The 15,821-nt window shown below is 42.8% G+C and overlaps 2 protein-coding genes across 19 annotated transcripts in view; one reads left to right on the forward strand and one right to left on the reverse strand.

Annotated features, from left to right (window-relative positions):
* Nucleotides 1-1,567: 1,567 nt before the first annotated feature.
* pdk4 (pyruvate dehydrogenase kinase, isozyme 4) lies at nt 1,568-10,828 on the reverse strand. Of its 3 annotated transcripts, none has more exons than XR_011603217.1 (12): nt 10,362-10,828; nt 9,647-9,788; nt 7,940-8,011; nt 6,713-6,923; nt 6,363-6,452; nt 5,750-5,827; nt 5,059-5,135; nt 4,860-4,958; nt 4,547-4,660; nt 4,119-4,232; nt 3,779-3,899; nt 1,568-3,258 (listed from the first exon to the last, which is right to left on the reverse strand). XR_011603217.1 is itself a non-coding variant. In XM_070984329.1 (12 exons), the coding sequence occupies exons 1-12, from the start codon at nt 10,477-10,479 to the stop codon at nt 3,254-3,256; spliced, it is 1,215 nt and encodes a 404-aa protein (XP_070840430.1). In that variant the 5' UTR covers nt 10,480-10,815; the 3' UTR covers nt 1,568-3,253. The 3 variants fall into 3 exon arrangements, 2 of the variants coding, with proteins under 2 accessions (XP_070840430.1, XP_070840429.1); XM_070984329.1 differs by having other exon boundaries at nt 6,739-6,923; nt 10,362-10,815; XM_070984328.1 differs by having other exon boundaries at nt 1,568-3,899; nt 6,739-6,923; nt 10,362-10,815.
* A 1,720-nt stretch (nt 10,829-12,548) lies between these two features.
* LOC139345617 (cytoplasmic dynein 1 intermediate chain 1) overlaps nt 12,549-15,821 on the forward strand; it is a 46,764-nt gene continuing 43,491 nt past the window's right edge. For 4 of the 16 annotated variants that reach the window (XM_070984332.1, XM_070984333.1, XM_070984335.1 and 1 more), the window contains exons 1-4: nt 12,678-12,810; nt 13,837-13,970; nt 14,231-14,345; nt 15,365-15,503. In XM_070984332.1, coding sequence (XP_070840433.1) covers nt 13,851-13,970; nt 14,231-14,345; nt 15,365-15,503 — 374 coding nt within the window. In that variant the 5' untranslated portion in view covers nt 12,678-12,810; nt 13,837-13,850. Of the gene's footprint in view, nt 12,811-13,775; nt 13,971-14,230; nt 14,346-15,364; nt 15,508-15,821 lie in introns of those variants that run through there. The other 12 variants (XM_070984341.1, XM_070984344.1, XM_070984345.1 and 9 more) reach the window with 8 other exon arrangements.

The following is a 15,821-nucleotide window of genomic DNA, read 5'->3' on the forward strand; positions in this document are numbered from 1 at the left end:
TCTTTGTTTTTCATGCAAAAATCCTAATATGTAAAGTATAGCTGTCAGATAAATGAAGTAAAAGGTACAATATTACCCTCTGAAATGTAAAGGAGCAGTATGGGAGAAGTATAGTGGCATGAAAAGAAAAGACAAAGTGCAAGTACCTCCAATTTATACTTAAGTCCAGTACTTGTGTAAATGTACTTCAGCACATTCCACCACTGCATTCAAAGGTGCTTTCAGCAAGTCGCATGTAGACCTTTAATTCAGTACGGAGGGTGACCTCGGCCAATCATTCCAGTCACGGCAGCATGCAGCGATGGTGTGAGCGGCTCAGTCTATTTTATCCTGCCGTTAAGTTGAATTTAACATGTGGAGATAATGCCAGTGTTCTATGGAGGGAAGCACTCATGAGACTGAAGCTGCCGCCTGGAGAGAGGCGCTGCTGAGCTATTAATGTCTTTGTTGAAGAGGAGAATGGGGAGAAAGTGAACTGGCAGCCTCAGGAAACATGACGATTAAGGCTATTCAGATTTGAATAACGAAGGCTCAGTTAGGACAGGAGGAAGGAAATGGAGCTCACTTCTTAGCTCATATTCTTCATCTTCAGTCGTACAGTATAGATAGCAAACGTGAATTTTAAAGTGTCAATGCATACGTTAAACAAAATCATCTCCAACTTTAGACATCTGTAAGTAAGCTCATGTCCTCTGTCCAATAACTTCACATACACTGTCAGCAGTCATAGCTCTATGTATTAAACATACATGAACTAATTTGGTATGTTCATACATGTTCATGTATGAATGCGAGGAGATGATCAGGTTTAACGCTGGAGGCCTGAATTGAACAAGAGTGCACTAATGCACACAAGCTGAGACAGCAAGCCTACAAGGGTTTAACACTGAATAACACAAGAATAAGATGGAGTTCCAATATTTATTGTCAAGTGTAAATTAGGAAAGGAGCTTATTAATGAAAAAAAATCTTTCTTTTTCACTTTAATGAACAAAGCAAATAGATCCAAATGAAATGTTGTGGCTCCGTACGTCTGGATGAGTATCAGACAACTTCTGCAGAGGGAACATTGTCCGCTGCAGTGATTCTGACATTGCTGTGATCTTATTTTTACTTTTGTTCTCTCTAGGAAAATAGAGAATGAGCTTGCATAACGCTGTGTTTTCATCGCTGCCATGCCAATGATGCCTCCATGAACTGAAAGAGACCAAAAGTAACACGGGCAGAATGGAGCGCGACATGTGGGCACGCTAATGAAGGGGCAAAACAGAGCAGGACAGCCTGTTCTCTGCTCCTATTGGCAGCCGACCACAAAAAGCCACTGGACTGTGTCTGCCGCGGTGACAGACGCACAGAGCAGTTTCCGAAAACAAGCCGTGGGGGGAGAGGAGGGAGTCGGGAGGGGGGGAGTGAGGGAACTAACAATTAGAAATCCTTTCATTTCTTGTTGCTGGTCTTTGTGGTCCTAACTGTGATATAATGACACCTGAATTCTTTCATGTTGCATAAAGGAACACAATTCATTCACACAGGATTGAGTTACATAAAGACCACGAGAGACGACATATTGATAGATTCCACAAGGTTTTTATTTTCTACATTCTCTGGTCCTTGTTGTGGTGAACCACAGCTTCAGTGCTGTAACACTTGGCCTTTGACAGTGACGTCTGTACAGTGTCAAATCCTAAAAATCTAAAATGAATCAACGAGTTCTCAGAACTGATTTGAGAGGTACAGTGAATGACGGTTCAACCCTGATTCCAAAAACGTTGGGACGCCGTGTAAAGGTAGATTAAACGAACGGGATCCTTTTTGACATGTACTCCACTGAAAACAGCACAAAGACAATATATTTAATGTTTTCCCTCATCAGCTTCATTGGTTTTTGTAAATATATGCTTATTCTGAATTTGATGGCAGCAACATTCTGTTTTTATTCACATTTTACACTGCCCCAACTTTTTTTTTGGAATCTGGGTTGTATGACAGGTATGCAATGAGGACACAGAATATGTGACACTGTTAGATAAAAATAAGGCAATATCACTGAGATCCATACCGCTTGCATTGTCTGGGCATCTGTCTGTGGTGCTCCTATGTGTCTGCTACACTTCACTCTGTGTGTGTGTCGTCCTAACGTGCTACACTAATTTGAGCGTGATGGCTTTACAGTATGTAACAGAAAGCTGAAGTACAGTTTTCTGCAGTGCAATATTTAACATCACACCCTCTAAGATAGGTCACTTAAAGGTTCAGTGTGCAGGATTTAGGAGGATCTATTGGCACAAATGGAACAGAATATTCATACGTATGTTTTCATTAGTGTATAATCACCTGAAAATAACAATTGTTGTGTTTTTCGTTACCATCTTTATATCTACAGAGGGAGCGGGTCCTCTTCCACAACGTCCACCATGTTTCTACAGTAGCCTTGAAAGGACAAACTAAGCATAGGTTCTCCTACACACGTGGTTGCAATCTGCAACCTCGCCTCTAAATGCCACTAAATCCCACACACTGGTCCTTTAAGCAAACAACACATGCATCATTACAAAACACACAATCATTAAGAACAACAAAATGTTGTTGGAAAAGGATTAAAAAGTGTGTGTGGTGTTCAGTTCCTACGGCGATTAGCTTCACACCAGACAGTTTCAACAGATGAAAATGACTGAGAAACAATTCAAATACAGTTATTCACAGTTAGCTTCAAAATGCTGCAACGCTACATTATAACAATTCCACTTCACCAGAAAGGCACATCTAATTTTGCTCTATGAACGCGTGCCTACACATCTCAATACACTGCTCAATATTCATAATCAAATTTTTTACAAATGATCTCAGCTTGTATGTGTAGATGGCTAAGGCACAAGGTCGTTTATTGGCAAAAAGAACCCTCCACTGAAAGAATCACACTTTGTTTACATCTCATACGGAAAAAGCCAAAAGACTAAAACTGGAGCATTTGTTTGAATAATAAAATCATTTCATTTTACACCATGCATAGCTAGAGCACATTCTCAGAAATGCTGTACTTGTGTGAGATCTGCCATGAAAAGCAGAAGTTGAGTGTGGGTGAAATGAGGTAATACTGCGAGGAGTGAAATGCCTACATGAACAAAGGTGGGGGAACAGACTTTGCTCCCTTTGTGTTTATGCTGGGGTCATTGAACATGTCTCCATTCTGCTTAACTAAAGTGACTTCACTGTAGCTGGCTTTGGCTGGGTTTTTCAGGGCCTGGATCCACATTTAACCTAATGCAAAAACACAACATGAGCCAGTAATTGAGTTAGCGCCAGTCTTTAGATTTTGAAATCAAACGAAACATATACGCAAACAGCTAGCATGCTTGTTTCAAAGTGCAACCATGTTATTATGGCTAAATAACTGAAAAGTGAGACAACAGGAGACTAATACTTGACTTATTCCATTACCATTAGCAGCCTGTAATTGTCATAATGAAATTCCATGTGGTGAGCATTTGTTGGGTTAGATTGCCTGGAGGCTGGCAGTAATAGTAGAGCTAAATTTATCCAAATCTTAATACTAACAAGGAGCGTTGTTCTCTGGAAGGGATATGGACTCCTTTCTCACACAAGTCCAGGTCCAGCAACGCGCTTAAAACATTTAGTGCCTCCTTCCACTTACAGTACAAGTTGATCCTTTTCTTCCAACATGGACCCCCTTCTTCTTAATCCTACTATTCTTTTAATTAAAACTACTTTCGAGCGTCTTCCACTTCCTCCCACCATCACCGAGTCCTTTCATACTTGCCCAGTTTCCTTGGATCCCTGCTGGGCATGCACCAGTCATCGGCCTCTGTGGCTGCCTGGTAATGTCGTAAGGCTGACTTGTTGAAAACAGGAAGTCTCTCCACTGACTCTGAGGACAAGGCCTGTGATGCAGAGCAGAAGGGAACTTATTAGTTTGGATTCAGATCCAGGTGTCGCGCTGAGCTTCCTGCAAAGCTCCATCTGTGCTTGACTAAAACTCCGTGCACCGATAGAGACGGCAAAGATCTGCCAACACTCAGTCAGTCCGGTATGTGTTCAGCGCGTTCACATGTGTACATACAGGACACAGTCAGTGTGTGGAGGCAGTGCTGCTCTTTCACCTTCAAGTATATGACAGCTGAGGTGCCGTGGCCCTCCATAGAGTAGAGCTGCAGGTCTCCCTGGAAGTACTTGGCATACAGACGGGAGATGGGCAGGCCATAGCCAAAACCAGCCTGAAGGAGGGAGGGAGGGAAAAATAACGGGGTTACACTACAAATACAGATTAGCCTATTTAAACTATTACAACATAAAAACAAAAAGTGGAAACTGAGGGTTTGCTTCACTTTCTCGTGCGAGTACTGTTTAATCGTTGCTGACTGCATTCCTCTTTGTAATGAGCTAATTTGCAACCATTCTCAGTTGTGCGAGTGTCTGTTTAGCACAGGGAGAACTACACTTTAATTTTTAAGCTTGTGGACGTGTAACTCATTGTGTGCAGAGTGAGACACTCATCAACGCCGAAGACTTGCAGCAGGTGCAGGCTCACCAGAGGTGCATTGCGAGAGTTGTCTACGTGCACTGGACTGGGAGCCGTGGAGTACATGTAGCTGAACAGACGCTCAATCTTCCTCAGGGGGACTCCACCTCCTCTGTCAGACATCTAAAAATAAAGGAGAGGTATGTTAAGATTTACAAGGGTCCTCTATTTGTTCTGCCAGCAGGCCTGGCCTCATTAGCTCTTTATGATGGTAAAACAATAGCTGTCAGTATAATGTTAACACTAGATAATCCATGATTCTCTGTACACACTACTGACTTTAGAACAAAGGTCTATCTTAACTCCCAATGTACTCAGCCACCTTGATAGTAAGGTCCTCACTTCCCAGTGAAACTCGCACTTTGATCGGGGGCAACGTTAGGCTCATCTCATGGGTCTCTACTGTCGCTCTCATGGCGTTCTGACACAAGAACACACACAGCAGGTTATAAAATGAGTGAGCAGGCACATGGCGCATAATAAAATCTGTCTGGTTTTCAGGGTTTTTTTGGGTACTGTACCTTGAAAAGCTCAAATAACATATGGTAGAGATGGGATGGCACGTAGACAATGTGGAGGGGCTGGTCAGGGTTCTTGGCTGTGAAAAAGCATTAATAGGTGCTTAATTATGCTAGAATGAAAATTATGTTAAACCTCTGACACGTGTCCTCTGGGACAACTGACGCCTTTACAAAACTATATTATCTTTATAATTTCTTGACATTATGCCAAGAATACATATGAACAGTTCATATTTAAAGCTGTGGTGCATGTTCTGACTGATGTACTGCGACAGGAAAGAGGTATGTGGATTCAACTTTAGGACACATTGTAGCACTGACGACCACATTTTCCTTGAAGCTACATATTAAATTACTGCATACAGCGTATAAGTGTTATTTATATCATGTAATCACTCCCTCACAGTTTTTTTCCAGCGTTTTCCTGGGCTATTTCTGTTTAGGTTGTCATGTTCTCAATTGAGGAATGTCTAACGCTGTCTCTCGGCAGGCCCAGCTGACAGGACACAGACACAAAGGACCTCCCTTAAAGCAACAAAGATTAATCCCAGAGGGTCCAGTTGAACTTCAGGAGAACAACAGCAGAAAATATCTGGGCGAAAGAAGAAATCTGCAGTACAGGCAAGAGTAACTGTTAGACAAACAGGTAAGAAACATGTCCAAACAGAAACATTTCACTTGTTTTGCTTACAATTGTCTTGCATGATCTCCATGTCAGGAGAGGTCAGGTAATACTGCTCGCAGAGCATCTTTGAAGTCTCATAGGCGTCTACAAAGTGAAACACAAAGAGAAACATCTGTGGTTACTTTTCCCTGCGAGAACTTCTAACAACAGAGGCAGACAACTCATGCTGAAAGTCTGAACGATACCAAAGACATCTTGTACTGAACCAGGTTACACACAATTCAAAGTTTCCCACTTGCCACTGTATATTGACTTTAAAAGCATCAGATAATAAGAGGTGAAACAGTCATCGACCTGTACAAACAGACAGCAGCGGAAAGTAGATAACACATCCAGTGTGTGTGTGTGTGTGTGTGTGTGTGTGTGTGTGTGTGTGTGTGTGTGTGTGTGTGTGTGTGTGTGTGTGGATGTGTATTCCTCATGTTATGGAAACATAAATCTGTTTACATAGTCACACCAGAGTCCCCATATCGTAAATCAATACATATTAGGGTGAAGGCTTGGGTTAAGGTTAGGTCTAGGGTAAGGGGTTTGACAAGTAGTGGCTATGGCTATGGTAGACTGTGTGTATGTGTGTGTATAGACAGCAGTAATGGAGACGGGGAAGATCATTCATTACCTTTTACAACCTCCACAACATCACAGCTGGGGTCAATGCTGCCGATATGTTTGGGATGGGCTGGGTTCACACTGCCGTCGAAGATTAATGCTGCAGGGCACAGGGCAACAAATGTGTGTGACTCAAGAAACACAAACATATACACACAGGTCACTGTGCATAGATATCGTACTTGTGAATATTTCATCAAATATAATGTATGAGTTCTGTGCAGTGGGAGACATGTATTGCTAACAAAGCCACACTTGTCCTCAACGCACTGACAGGCCAGCTCTCAAGCACGATCAGCACTTTGAGTTTCATATGATGACATGAGCTTCGAGTGTGAGCAACTGTGTTGATTAACTCACAGTCAGCCACTGAGTGCTATACTGACTGTGCTGGTTCATGAGCATGCGGATTGAGATGCGGCTCATGTAGAAGCGGTCCAAGAAGTACTGAACGTTCTGGTTGGTGACGGGGTCCACGCCAAAGGCGTCCTTGTACTCCACCACGCCCTGAGCCATGGTGGTCACCACATTGTTGTGTCGATTACGGATGTTCACCAGAGTCTGTGTGAAGCTGAGGGCAAAGATGTGATGGACGTGTGAGTATGTGAAGGTAAGGAGTACACCATGTTTGTCAGAATATTAGCGCTTGGCACACATGTGCTAAACAAAGCAAATAAAAAGTTGGGATGCGGTGTAAAATGTAAATAAAAACAAAATGCAGTCATTTATAAGTATGTAGTTTAAGGACAACAGTACAAAGTGTCCATTTAGTAATGTCCTTTATACAATTAGACTGGTGAACCTCGCTCCATCATTTGCTTCAGAATAAGCAGATATTTACAAAATCAATGAAGTTGATTGTCTTTGTGCTGTTTTCAATTGAGTATAAGTCAAAAGGGATTAGACATGATCACATCCTGTTTTATTTCTATGTTACGCAGCGTCCCAACTCTTTTCAAATCAAGGCTGTAATTGACATTAAAAAACTTGTTGCCCAAACAAGCATCATCCTCCTCTTATTACGCACTATTTACTGGAGCTACTTCAAACAGGAGAGCATAACCAGTGAGGTTAACCTGCTGTTGGAAGAGCTGGAGTGTCCACTGGTGGCTGCAGCAGTGCTACTTATAACAGCACTAATTCAATCATCAATTTGAAGAAACCCCATTGAAAGCAGTAAGTTCTGACAGATGGAACATGATCAGAAATCCACACCCAAGTAGCAAATACTGAAATGTGTGCTGAATAAACAAGACTAATTATTCCAAACTAAAGGACTTAAATTGCTGTTATTGAGCTGCATGAAGCTGCTGTTCCTCTTTGTTTTGGATTTCGCTGATGCGGTGGAGCATTAACTTAATGGATCCTCTTGAGCAACACTGGAATTAATCGTCTGTCTATGAGTCTGATAGTGGCCTTCAGGAGCTGTACAAGGTACGTCTACATGAAAAATGTGACCGCAGCTGTTTACACAACAGGGTTTAGATTTTCAGCTGTCTGTAATACGGGAGTCTGATCGCACCAGACATTCTTAAGCCCTACAGGAGCAATATGCTTTAATGCTGGAAAGCGTCTGTACAGTCTCACCTTGTCAGGACGTCCTTATCATCTGGATCCTTTTCCAAAAAATTGACAAGCTCCAACAAACTCTGTGAATACCTGGTGGACACAAAAGGACAGCATAAGCATAATTAAGTCCAGCCAATTCACAATTCAGAATGGCAAAGAAGCCGCAGTGTAATGACAAAACATTTATCTCATGATTCCACTAATGTGACGCCGTACAATTAAACTAATGTGTTCAACAACTGTGTAATTGGACATAAAGCATAATCACATGATTAGCATGTCCTCTCTTTAGATAATCATGGCTTGTTTTACTGCAGACTTCATCTGTAGGCCAGTGGATGAAGCGCTGAGCTCACTGAATCACACTCTCTTGGGTGCTGTCTCACCATGAGGGGAACTGGGTGAAAGGTGAACAGCAGCGTGGCTGCGATTTCTGCGTCGCTCAGTTTGTCCGTCAGCTGACCTTCAGCTCTCAAATTTTGGACCAAGTCCCATCATGCCAACAGATGTACAGCACATCTCGAGATTACGCTATTTCACGGCTTGTACTTGCACAAGCTTGCCAGGAAATATCAAGACCGGGCCCCTCTCTGCCCCGGTCAACAACATGAAGTGATAGATCAACTCTCCTGCTGGCAATCCAAAGCGCCCTGCAGTAGTGGGAAGAGAAAGCCACAGTCTGGGAGGTGCATGGCCAAATATAGACGCTACGGTCTTCTGAAAAGAGTGGGGGTGGGGTGATGACCTTGTTGTTACCATGTCTTAATGTCACACCAATAGGGCGGTACCAGATAGTATAAGGCATAATGTTTCCATTCGAATCTGAATGCTGGGAGCTCTCTTACGGCTAGTAGTAGTTCTTTGCTGCATACAGTGAAAACTGGAACTAAAAGAGAGCAAAATGTTGAATCCAACATTCACTGGCGTCAACCTCGTCCCATACGTCCAGGCTGAGCAGCTGAAAAACTAAAACAGACGTAAATATCCTTACACATGCACACTTGTACTTGAGTTGCAGCCTTTCACTCTGCAGTGCACGTACACCTTGTCCCTTGAAATGTGTGTGTGCGCACAGATTCACACATGCTGCTATAACCCTACCTGCTGAGCCTCTTGCCCGCAGGAACAAAAAGCAGGCACTTGTGTAGTCGTATGCATTTCTTTCAATTCAAAATCTGTGCTGCATCTTTGTGGTAAAAACATGAAACCGGAGCTTACGCATAATCTATTAGGGTAAATTACATAAGAATAACATAACAGGGACTGCACGGCTGGCCTAATCTAATTCAAACAAAGATCATAAAGCATGTTCCCAGATCAATAGCCAGTGAGTGCACGGAGACCGGCTGCAGGAGGGGAGTGACCACACCTCACATGACCTTTGGCAAATTCAGCAGCAGCGTTTTCATCAGATCGCAGCTGTGAGTGTGACCAGCTCAATTAACAAACACTAAAGGAGGCAAAGTGTGTAGAGAAAGGATCTATTTTATATTTGAAGCTGAATATCAGAAGGCTGGAATACTGTGCAAGAGTATGCTTTGAGAGGGACGAAGGAGAGGATGTAAATGACCCAGATACGACTGTTTAATAACTATTCGCTGCTTAAACGAGAACCGGTCCCTGAGTGACCTCGTATAACCCGAGGCACCTGAAAATCCCAGAGTTCAGCAATCTTGCTACACTACATTAGATGGAAAGATATGTAGCGCACTCTTGAAATCTTACCAGCTAGTGAGGAGCTTTAGGGATGGAGTGTTGAGGAGCTTGTCAGGGAGGAAATCAATTTCCTTCATGATGTTGGCCAGTCTGACAGGAAGCTCCTGCCGCAGGAACACAAAGGAGGTCTTCTCACATGCATTGGCTGAGCCTGCAGTCACATGAGGGACAGAGACAAGGGGGGAAATGACTGAGCAAGCATCCATCTTTGACCCCGTCAAGTCAAAAAAAAGGGCAAAACATATAAAACAGCAGCCTTTCCCAGGCATTAACATTAGTAGGAAGCCTGTCCTGGATTATTTGTGGACACACTGACTTAAACGACCATGATCAAAAAAAAAATCTTTTTTTTTTTTTTTTTGCTGAGGTAGCAGAAACATGGGAGGTTATGTGGGTCAGTGCAGGGATCAACCACATCAGCGTTTTAGTGTTTCTTCTGTTGATCACTGCGGGGCTCAGTCGTGTCTACAGGGTCACTATTGCTGATGAAGTCAGTCAACAACACCAAGTTCAGGGTGGGCATTTCACAGCCACGCACCCACGGAACAGGAGAAACTGGAATATCATCCGTCCGCCTGTGTGCTATGCCTGAAGTTGTCGATGACCTGTGAACTGCGAAGTCTGCACAAACAAAGACAATGACTTGAGTTGCGCAACTGCCTCGAGTGTGGGAAAGAGGCAACGAGCAATGTCCGACCAAAACAAGACAACTCAAAGCGCTTACCAAAGTCAATGAACTGCTTCATGGACAGGGGGGAGGGAGAAAATTTAGAAAACCTCTCCACTTGTTTCGGTATTGCAGCAACGGAGCCGTTTTTCAACAAAAACTGAGCGAACTTCATTTTCTCCTTATGCAGACCCCGACTGTCAGTGAATCAGACACAAGCCGTCCTTTCTTTCCTCAGTCCGCTCCAGTTTGACTACTGTTACGCTAGCAGGGCTAATGCACGGCGCAGGAAAACTTTGGCTACATTAACATCCTCAAGGACGCTGGCTACGAGTTCCTCGTGTCTGCTTTTCTTAGGCAGTCTCCTTCCATCCTCGCAAACTGTCCACTGCCCTTCAAATGCGACTTTCACCGCTACGTGTAATGTTGTTGGGCGGTAACGAGAAGAGATTGACGTTAAAATGTACCAATGAGAGCGCAGTTTCCTGGCACTGGCCTATGCGCTTGAAGCGTAGCTGAAAGGAAGAAATAATGTGAATTAGACTAATATAAACTGTGGTGGAGCGTAATTAACTACATTACCCTTATTTTTTTCATACAAAACATACGAAGGGATTATAAAATATGATGCTTTCTTGGGGGAAAAAAGCTGACATAAAATCAATTAAATATATCGGTAATGGTTTCAGTCATTTTTCATGCAAAAAACATTTCGTGGTTCCATCTCGTAAGACGTGAGGATTTGTCGTTTTTCCTTAAGATTATTTTAATATGAACTTATTTATAATAATACTGAGGTTTTGACCATTGGCTGGGGGGAAATACAGTCAAAGTAGGGCAAGTGTTATGTGGGGTGGGCACTTCAGGTAGGTAGTGACTATTATTCAGTTTTATGTAAAATAAACATTCATTGACTGAAGTGAACAGGCATGAGAAATGGCTGTTTGGGAAAACTAAGGAAGACTAAGATAGCGTATTAGAACAGCCACAGTGATACCCATCTCTAAGAGTAAAGGTGTACAGAGGCTGTGATAGGGCATTTAAACCAATGAACAGAATTTTGAGCACATGAAACAATACAAAAAAGCTCAGGCATTAGTAGGACAATAAGACAAAAATGACATACTGGGTAAGATTTGTGACTCTGTTGGGAGCACGACTCCAATAGAAGAGGTGTGAGGGGTGATTGGAAAGAAGGGAAGAGGCAGAAGTCATACATGATAAACACCAATCCAAGAGAGTGACGCAGGCCTACTGGGAAATGGAGAAAACTCTAAAATCAAGGTTTGGCTGGACAGCAGCAAGAGACATATGAGTATATGAAAAGGAGTTTTGTTCAGCTGTAACAGCCTATAAATCCCTGCGTGGTTACTAGAAACTGTGTTGGTACATATGGAATGACTTCAATTTAAGGCAAGACATAAAGCGAGTTAATTAGCAATAAAAGAATGTAAACATACAAACTATTACAGGTGTTTACCGACGGACTGAAGGACCTTGTAACAGATAATGTTATCATCAAAGATAAAAATAATAATAACAATAAATAAAGTAATAAGTAACAAGGCGCCGAGCTCACATTCATTTGGGTTCCTGCGCATATGGGCATGCTGTAATGAGAGTGTACAAACTAACCAAACAAGACGTTAAAAAAAGAAAATATGGACAGTCAATAATGAGTGACATCTGGAAGAAAGAGAAGAAAACAAGAAGAAAGAGCAGAAGAAGAAGAAAGAACACAAGAAGAAGAAGAAGAAGAAGAAGAAGAAGAAGAAGAATTCATGGCTTTGGCAGTGTCGGAGTCTCTTACAACGGCCAACGTGCTGTAAAATGACAGAATTACAGCATCCCCTACCGACGAGCTTCCGAAATACTTTTACGTTGTTTAACATCTAAGCGCTTACCGAGATTACTCCGCTAACAACAGATTTCTCTGTGCGGATCTTCATTAGAGACGAATGTGGACCAGCCGTTGCATCTGCTAATCGACCAGACTACCTGCCGCCGCTTCACGTTTTAGCTGAATATCAATGGACTCCCAACTAAAGCTCACCATACGTTGAACCACGAGCTCGAGTCTCTTTACCCGTCGAAGGAAAATAATAGACGGTGTGTCAAGTAATGTCTGAAAAGTATGAACACGTTACTATACTCCGTGTCGGCTCCTCCGACGCATTTCTCCAAATGGCCAGAAGATGGCGGCGTTGCAAAAGCCACGAGACGATGACGGTGCGTGTCGAAGGAGGTGGGATTTCCTCTCTTCAGCATCATCCTACTCCTCCTAGGGATGTATCGGCGTGCTGTGCACCTGTTCTGTGTATTATTTGGGCCATCGACCGCTGAAATGCTCTGTTTAAACCAGGGTCATCAATAGCCACACGAGAAGGTTCAAACGACCTCTTCGGTGGTGCCCGAGAGGCCTCGATTGATTTTTTTTCTTTCGGGGTGCAGCAGTGAGACAGCATCTTTGCCGGGTGACACATCAATATCAGGTCGAGTGGACGAGGTACGAGTGAAGCAGCAACAGTGCCTTATACGTTTATTTGACATCAGATGTTCCCCCTTTTTTTAGCTATTTGTTGTCAGAATTACCCAGAGTATTTATGACAAGGCCTTGAACGCATCCGCGTAAGAGCAAATGCTGTCAAATTTGTGATTAGCTAGCTGCTAATGCATTTATGTCCTGCTAATGCCAGTTAGTTAAACGAACGTGTTACGGCTTTGTTATTCTTCCTGTTTACATATTTATCTATGTGAATTGTGTTTTTTGTAATGCTTATACAGTGTATGTGGCAGTTCCTTCTTTTATTTTGATATAATGTCGTATATACCTTCATGGTTTTCCCTGTTATTGCCCTAAATAGCTTTGGCAGACATTTTCAAGCCTCCAGGTTCAAGTGTCCTCTATTCATTTGCTGTGTCTGAGAGATGTGACACTGGCCTGATGCACAGCCAATCACTAGTCAGAGTACAGACTCCTAGAAACAGGTAGACCACCTTTCTATAATAACTCAGAGCATCGTCAGTGAGTCAGATAGAATAGGCCTGCATGAAGGATGCTTTCCAAGCCACTTATGATTGATTATAATTTTAATTTGAGATTTTAAACCTGCATTTTCTGTGTTCACCTGCCTGAATCGTGCTGAGCTTTTGAACCTTTCCAACGCAATTACCATCAAATTGTTACGTGCATTACAGTCACATGTGGTGAGTCTTTTGATAACCCTTGATTTAACTGAACAGAAGCTAAATATAGCCTGCATGCACTGGTCTAGTTCTGCAGGAATAGGTGCAAGTGTCACAGCGATGTGAGAGCCCCTCTCGGCTCAGTCTGGCCTGGTATTGACAGCTGTTTCATCAATATCAGATCCTTGGAAGTGCCACACCCAGTGGCCTTTTTGAAGCATCACTGGAGGCTCACTTGATAAACCTCCACTCCTCTTTTCTGTATCATGTAACAATGAAAACTAGAGCATCCGGTGACAGTGCCAGACGTGGCTCATTCCCGCCCGATCCTCTTCCTCCCTTGAAGCCCCGTAGGACACCATGTCGGACAAAAGCGACCTAAAAGCGGAGCTGGAGCGCAAGAAGCAGCGCCTCGCCCAAATCAGGGAGGAAAAAAAGAGAAAGGAGGAGGAGAGGAAGAAGAAAGAGGTAAGGAAAAAAGTGAGTAAGTTCACACCACAGGCGCTCATACTGTATTGCACTCTAGTGTGTACTGTTTGTGTGTTCGATTGCTTTTCGTCAGGCCGTGACACATAAAAGGCTGAGGTTGTGTGTGTCCATGCGTGCATACAAACATCTTTGTGTGTGCAGAAGGTTGGTGTTGGAATTTTTGATCAGAATGTGCATGCACGTGCACGTCTTAGCTGTTTTTTTTAACTCACGGTGCGAAAACTGACATAACCCCTGTGTATCCTGAGCAGTCAGAGAGCCAGCAGAAGAGAGAGATGACCCCAGAGGATTCAGACTTAGACCGTAAGCGCAGGGAGACTGAGGCCCTGCTACAGAGTATCGGCATCTCACCGGAGCCTCCTCTAGGTACATAATACTCTCATACCCTAAACCAGAATGAGTCCTCAAATGTTCTTTCAGTGTTCTCTTCTCACTGTGCAGCAAAAGGTTGAACATGTTGTCACAACATCGAGAGTAAAACTAACATAAGTGGTTCTTAAGTCACACCAGACTTCATAAATTACATAAAAAAAACCTCCGAGCTCCTCTTTAATAGTTAGATTATACTCAGCACACAGCAGCCTAACGTGTGTGTGTGTGTGTGTGTGTAATTTACTGAAAGTGATCAGTGCAGTCCTGCCTAACTGAAAATGAAATGATCAGATAAAGTAGGTTATTATCTGTGCTGTCACGACCCTGCATGATATCGTTTTTCTTTCTTTCTTTTTTTTTAACATAGTAACTTTGTCACACATGCTATTTTATCAGATTTCATCAGATAACACTGTCTTTTTATCCTAAGTTGATTCCATGAGTCGTCATGCACGTTGTCGCTGGACATGTGCTGGACATTTTTTGTGATTACTTTGATGTGACACTTTAATAGCAACTCCCTTTTATCATCCTTTTCTGTTCCGCTGTGTACCTTGAGTGTTGCATATCTTGTAATAGGGTATTTGGACACATGATATATTTATCCTGAAATGTGATTGAAATAATCTATTTCTAATTAGCCCACACGAATTTAGAAATGTATGCTACTCAAAAAGAATTCCCCCTTTGCTTGTGCACAGATCTGCTAGATTACTGTATCTCCAGGGTGTCTGTCACTTCCAGCAAGCTTTTGGGAGCACTGTTCTCTAGTGGTGTGACATCGTAACAGCATCCCCAACACCTCAAAATTGGGTCACTGCCGTGCCTGTCATTAGCTTAAGTTATTTATAATGCATCTTCAAGTGAAACTGAGTTCAAATAAATAAGAATAAACCCAGAGTCAACAATGCATTTGATGGCCTGCCTTCCCTCTCCTTTCTTTTAATCATTTCTCTTGATTTGTCCATCACTCGTTTTCACTACTTGCTTTTCATCCCGATTTTGTTGAGCAGTCCATTCTTTGCAGCCGTTAATGTTAGACTCATGTTATCTTCATTATTTAGTCCCGACCCCTGTGTCCCCCTCCAAATCAGTGAGCACGCCCAGTGAGACGGGGAGCCAGGATTCAGCTGACGGGGGAGCAGCAAGCAGGTAGGCCAGAATCACACACTTCAAAGCAAAGTGTCAGTGTTGGGGTTTCCTTCATTCATGAGGCTTATTCACTCCTCTTTTTCCTGGGTCTGGGTAAAGAAACATCCATTTTGAGATTCCAAAGCTCAGTGGAAATACCGTAGCATTTTCACATGCTTCAGTAAAGTAATTCCTAGATGCTCTTCTTTGGGGTGTGGATATTTTTGGATACTTTTGACATATACTCTGTTTCTTTTCTCGTCAATGGCACATCAGGTTTAGGTAAGGATGAGTGTCACTAATGGTGTAGGTTTTGAATGTAGTATCCGTCACCTGTCA

This window comes from Chaetodon trifascialis, chromosome 17 (assembly GCF_039877785.1).
Source record: "Chaetodon trifascialis isolate fChaTrf1 chromosome 17, fChaTrf1.hap1, whole genome shotgun sequence".
NCBI classification, from domain to species: Eukaryota; Metazoa; Chordata; class Actinopteri; order Chaetodontiformes; family Chaetodontidae; genus Chaetodon; species Chaetodon trifascialis.

Coding starts and splice junctions, on each gene's coding strand:
- pdk4 (XM_070984328.1), bottom strand. CDS start 10,479: ATGAAGTTCGCTCAGTTTTTGTTGAAAAACGGCTCCGTTGCTGCAATA. Junction 5,136..5,749: donor GGAGATCATGCAAGACAATT/GTAAGCAAAACA, acceptor GCTTTTTCACAG/CCAAGAACCCTGACCAGCCC. Junction 4,959..5,058: donor TGTTATTTGAGCTTTTCAAG/GTACAGTACCCA, acceptor TTCTTGTGTCAG/AACGCCATGAGAGCGACAGT.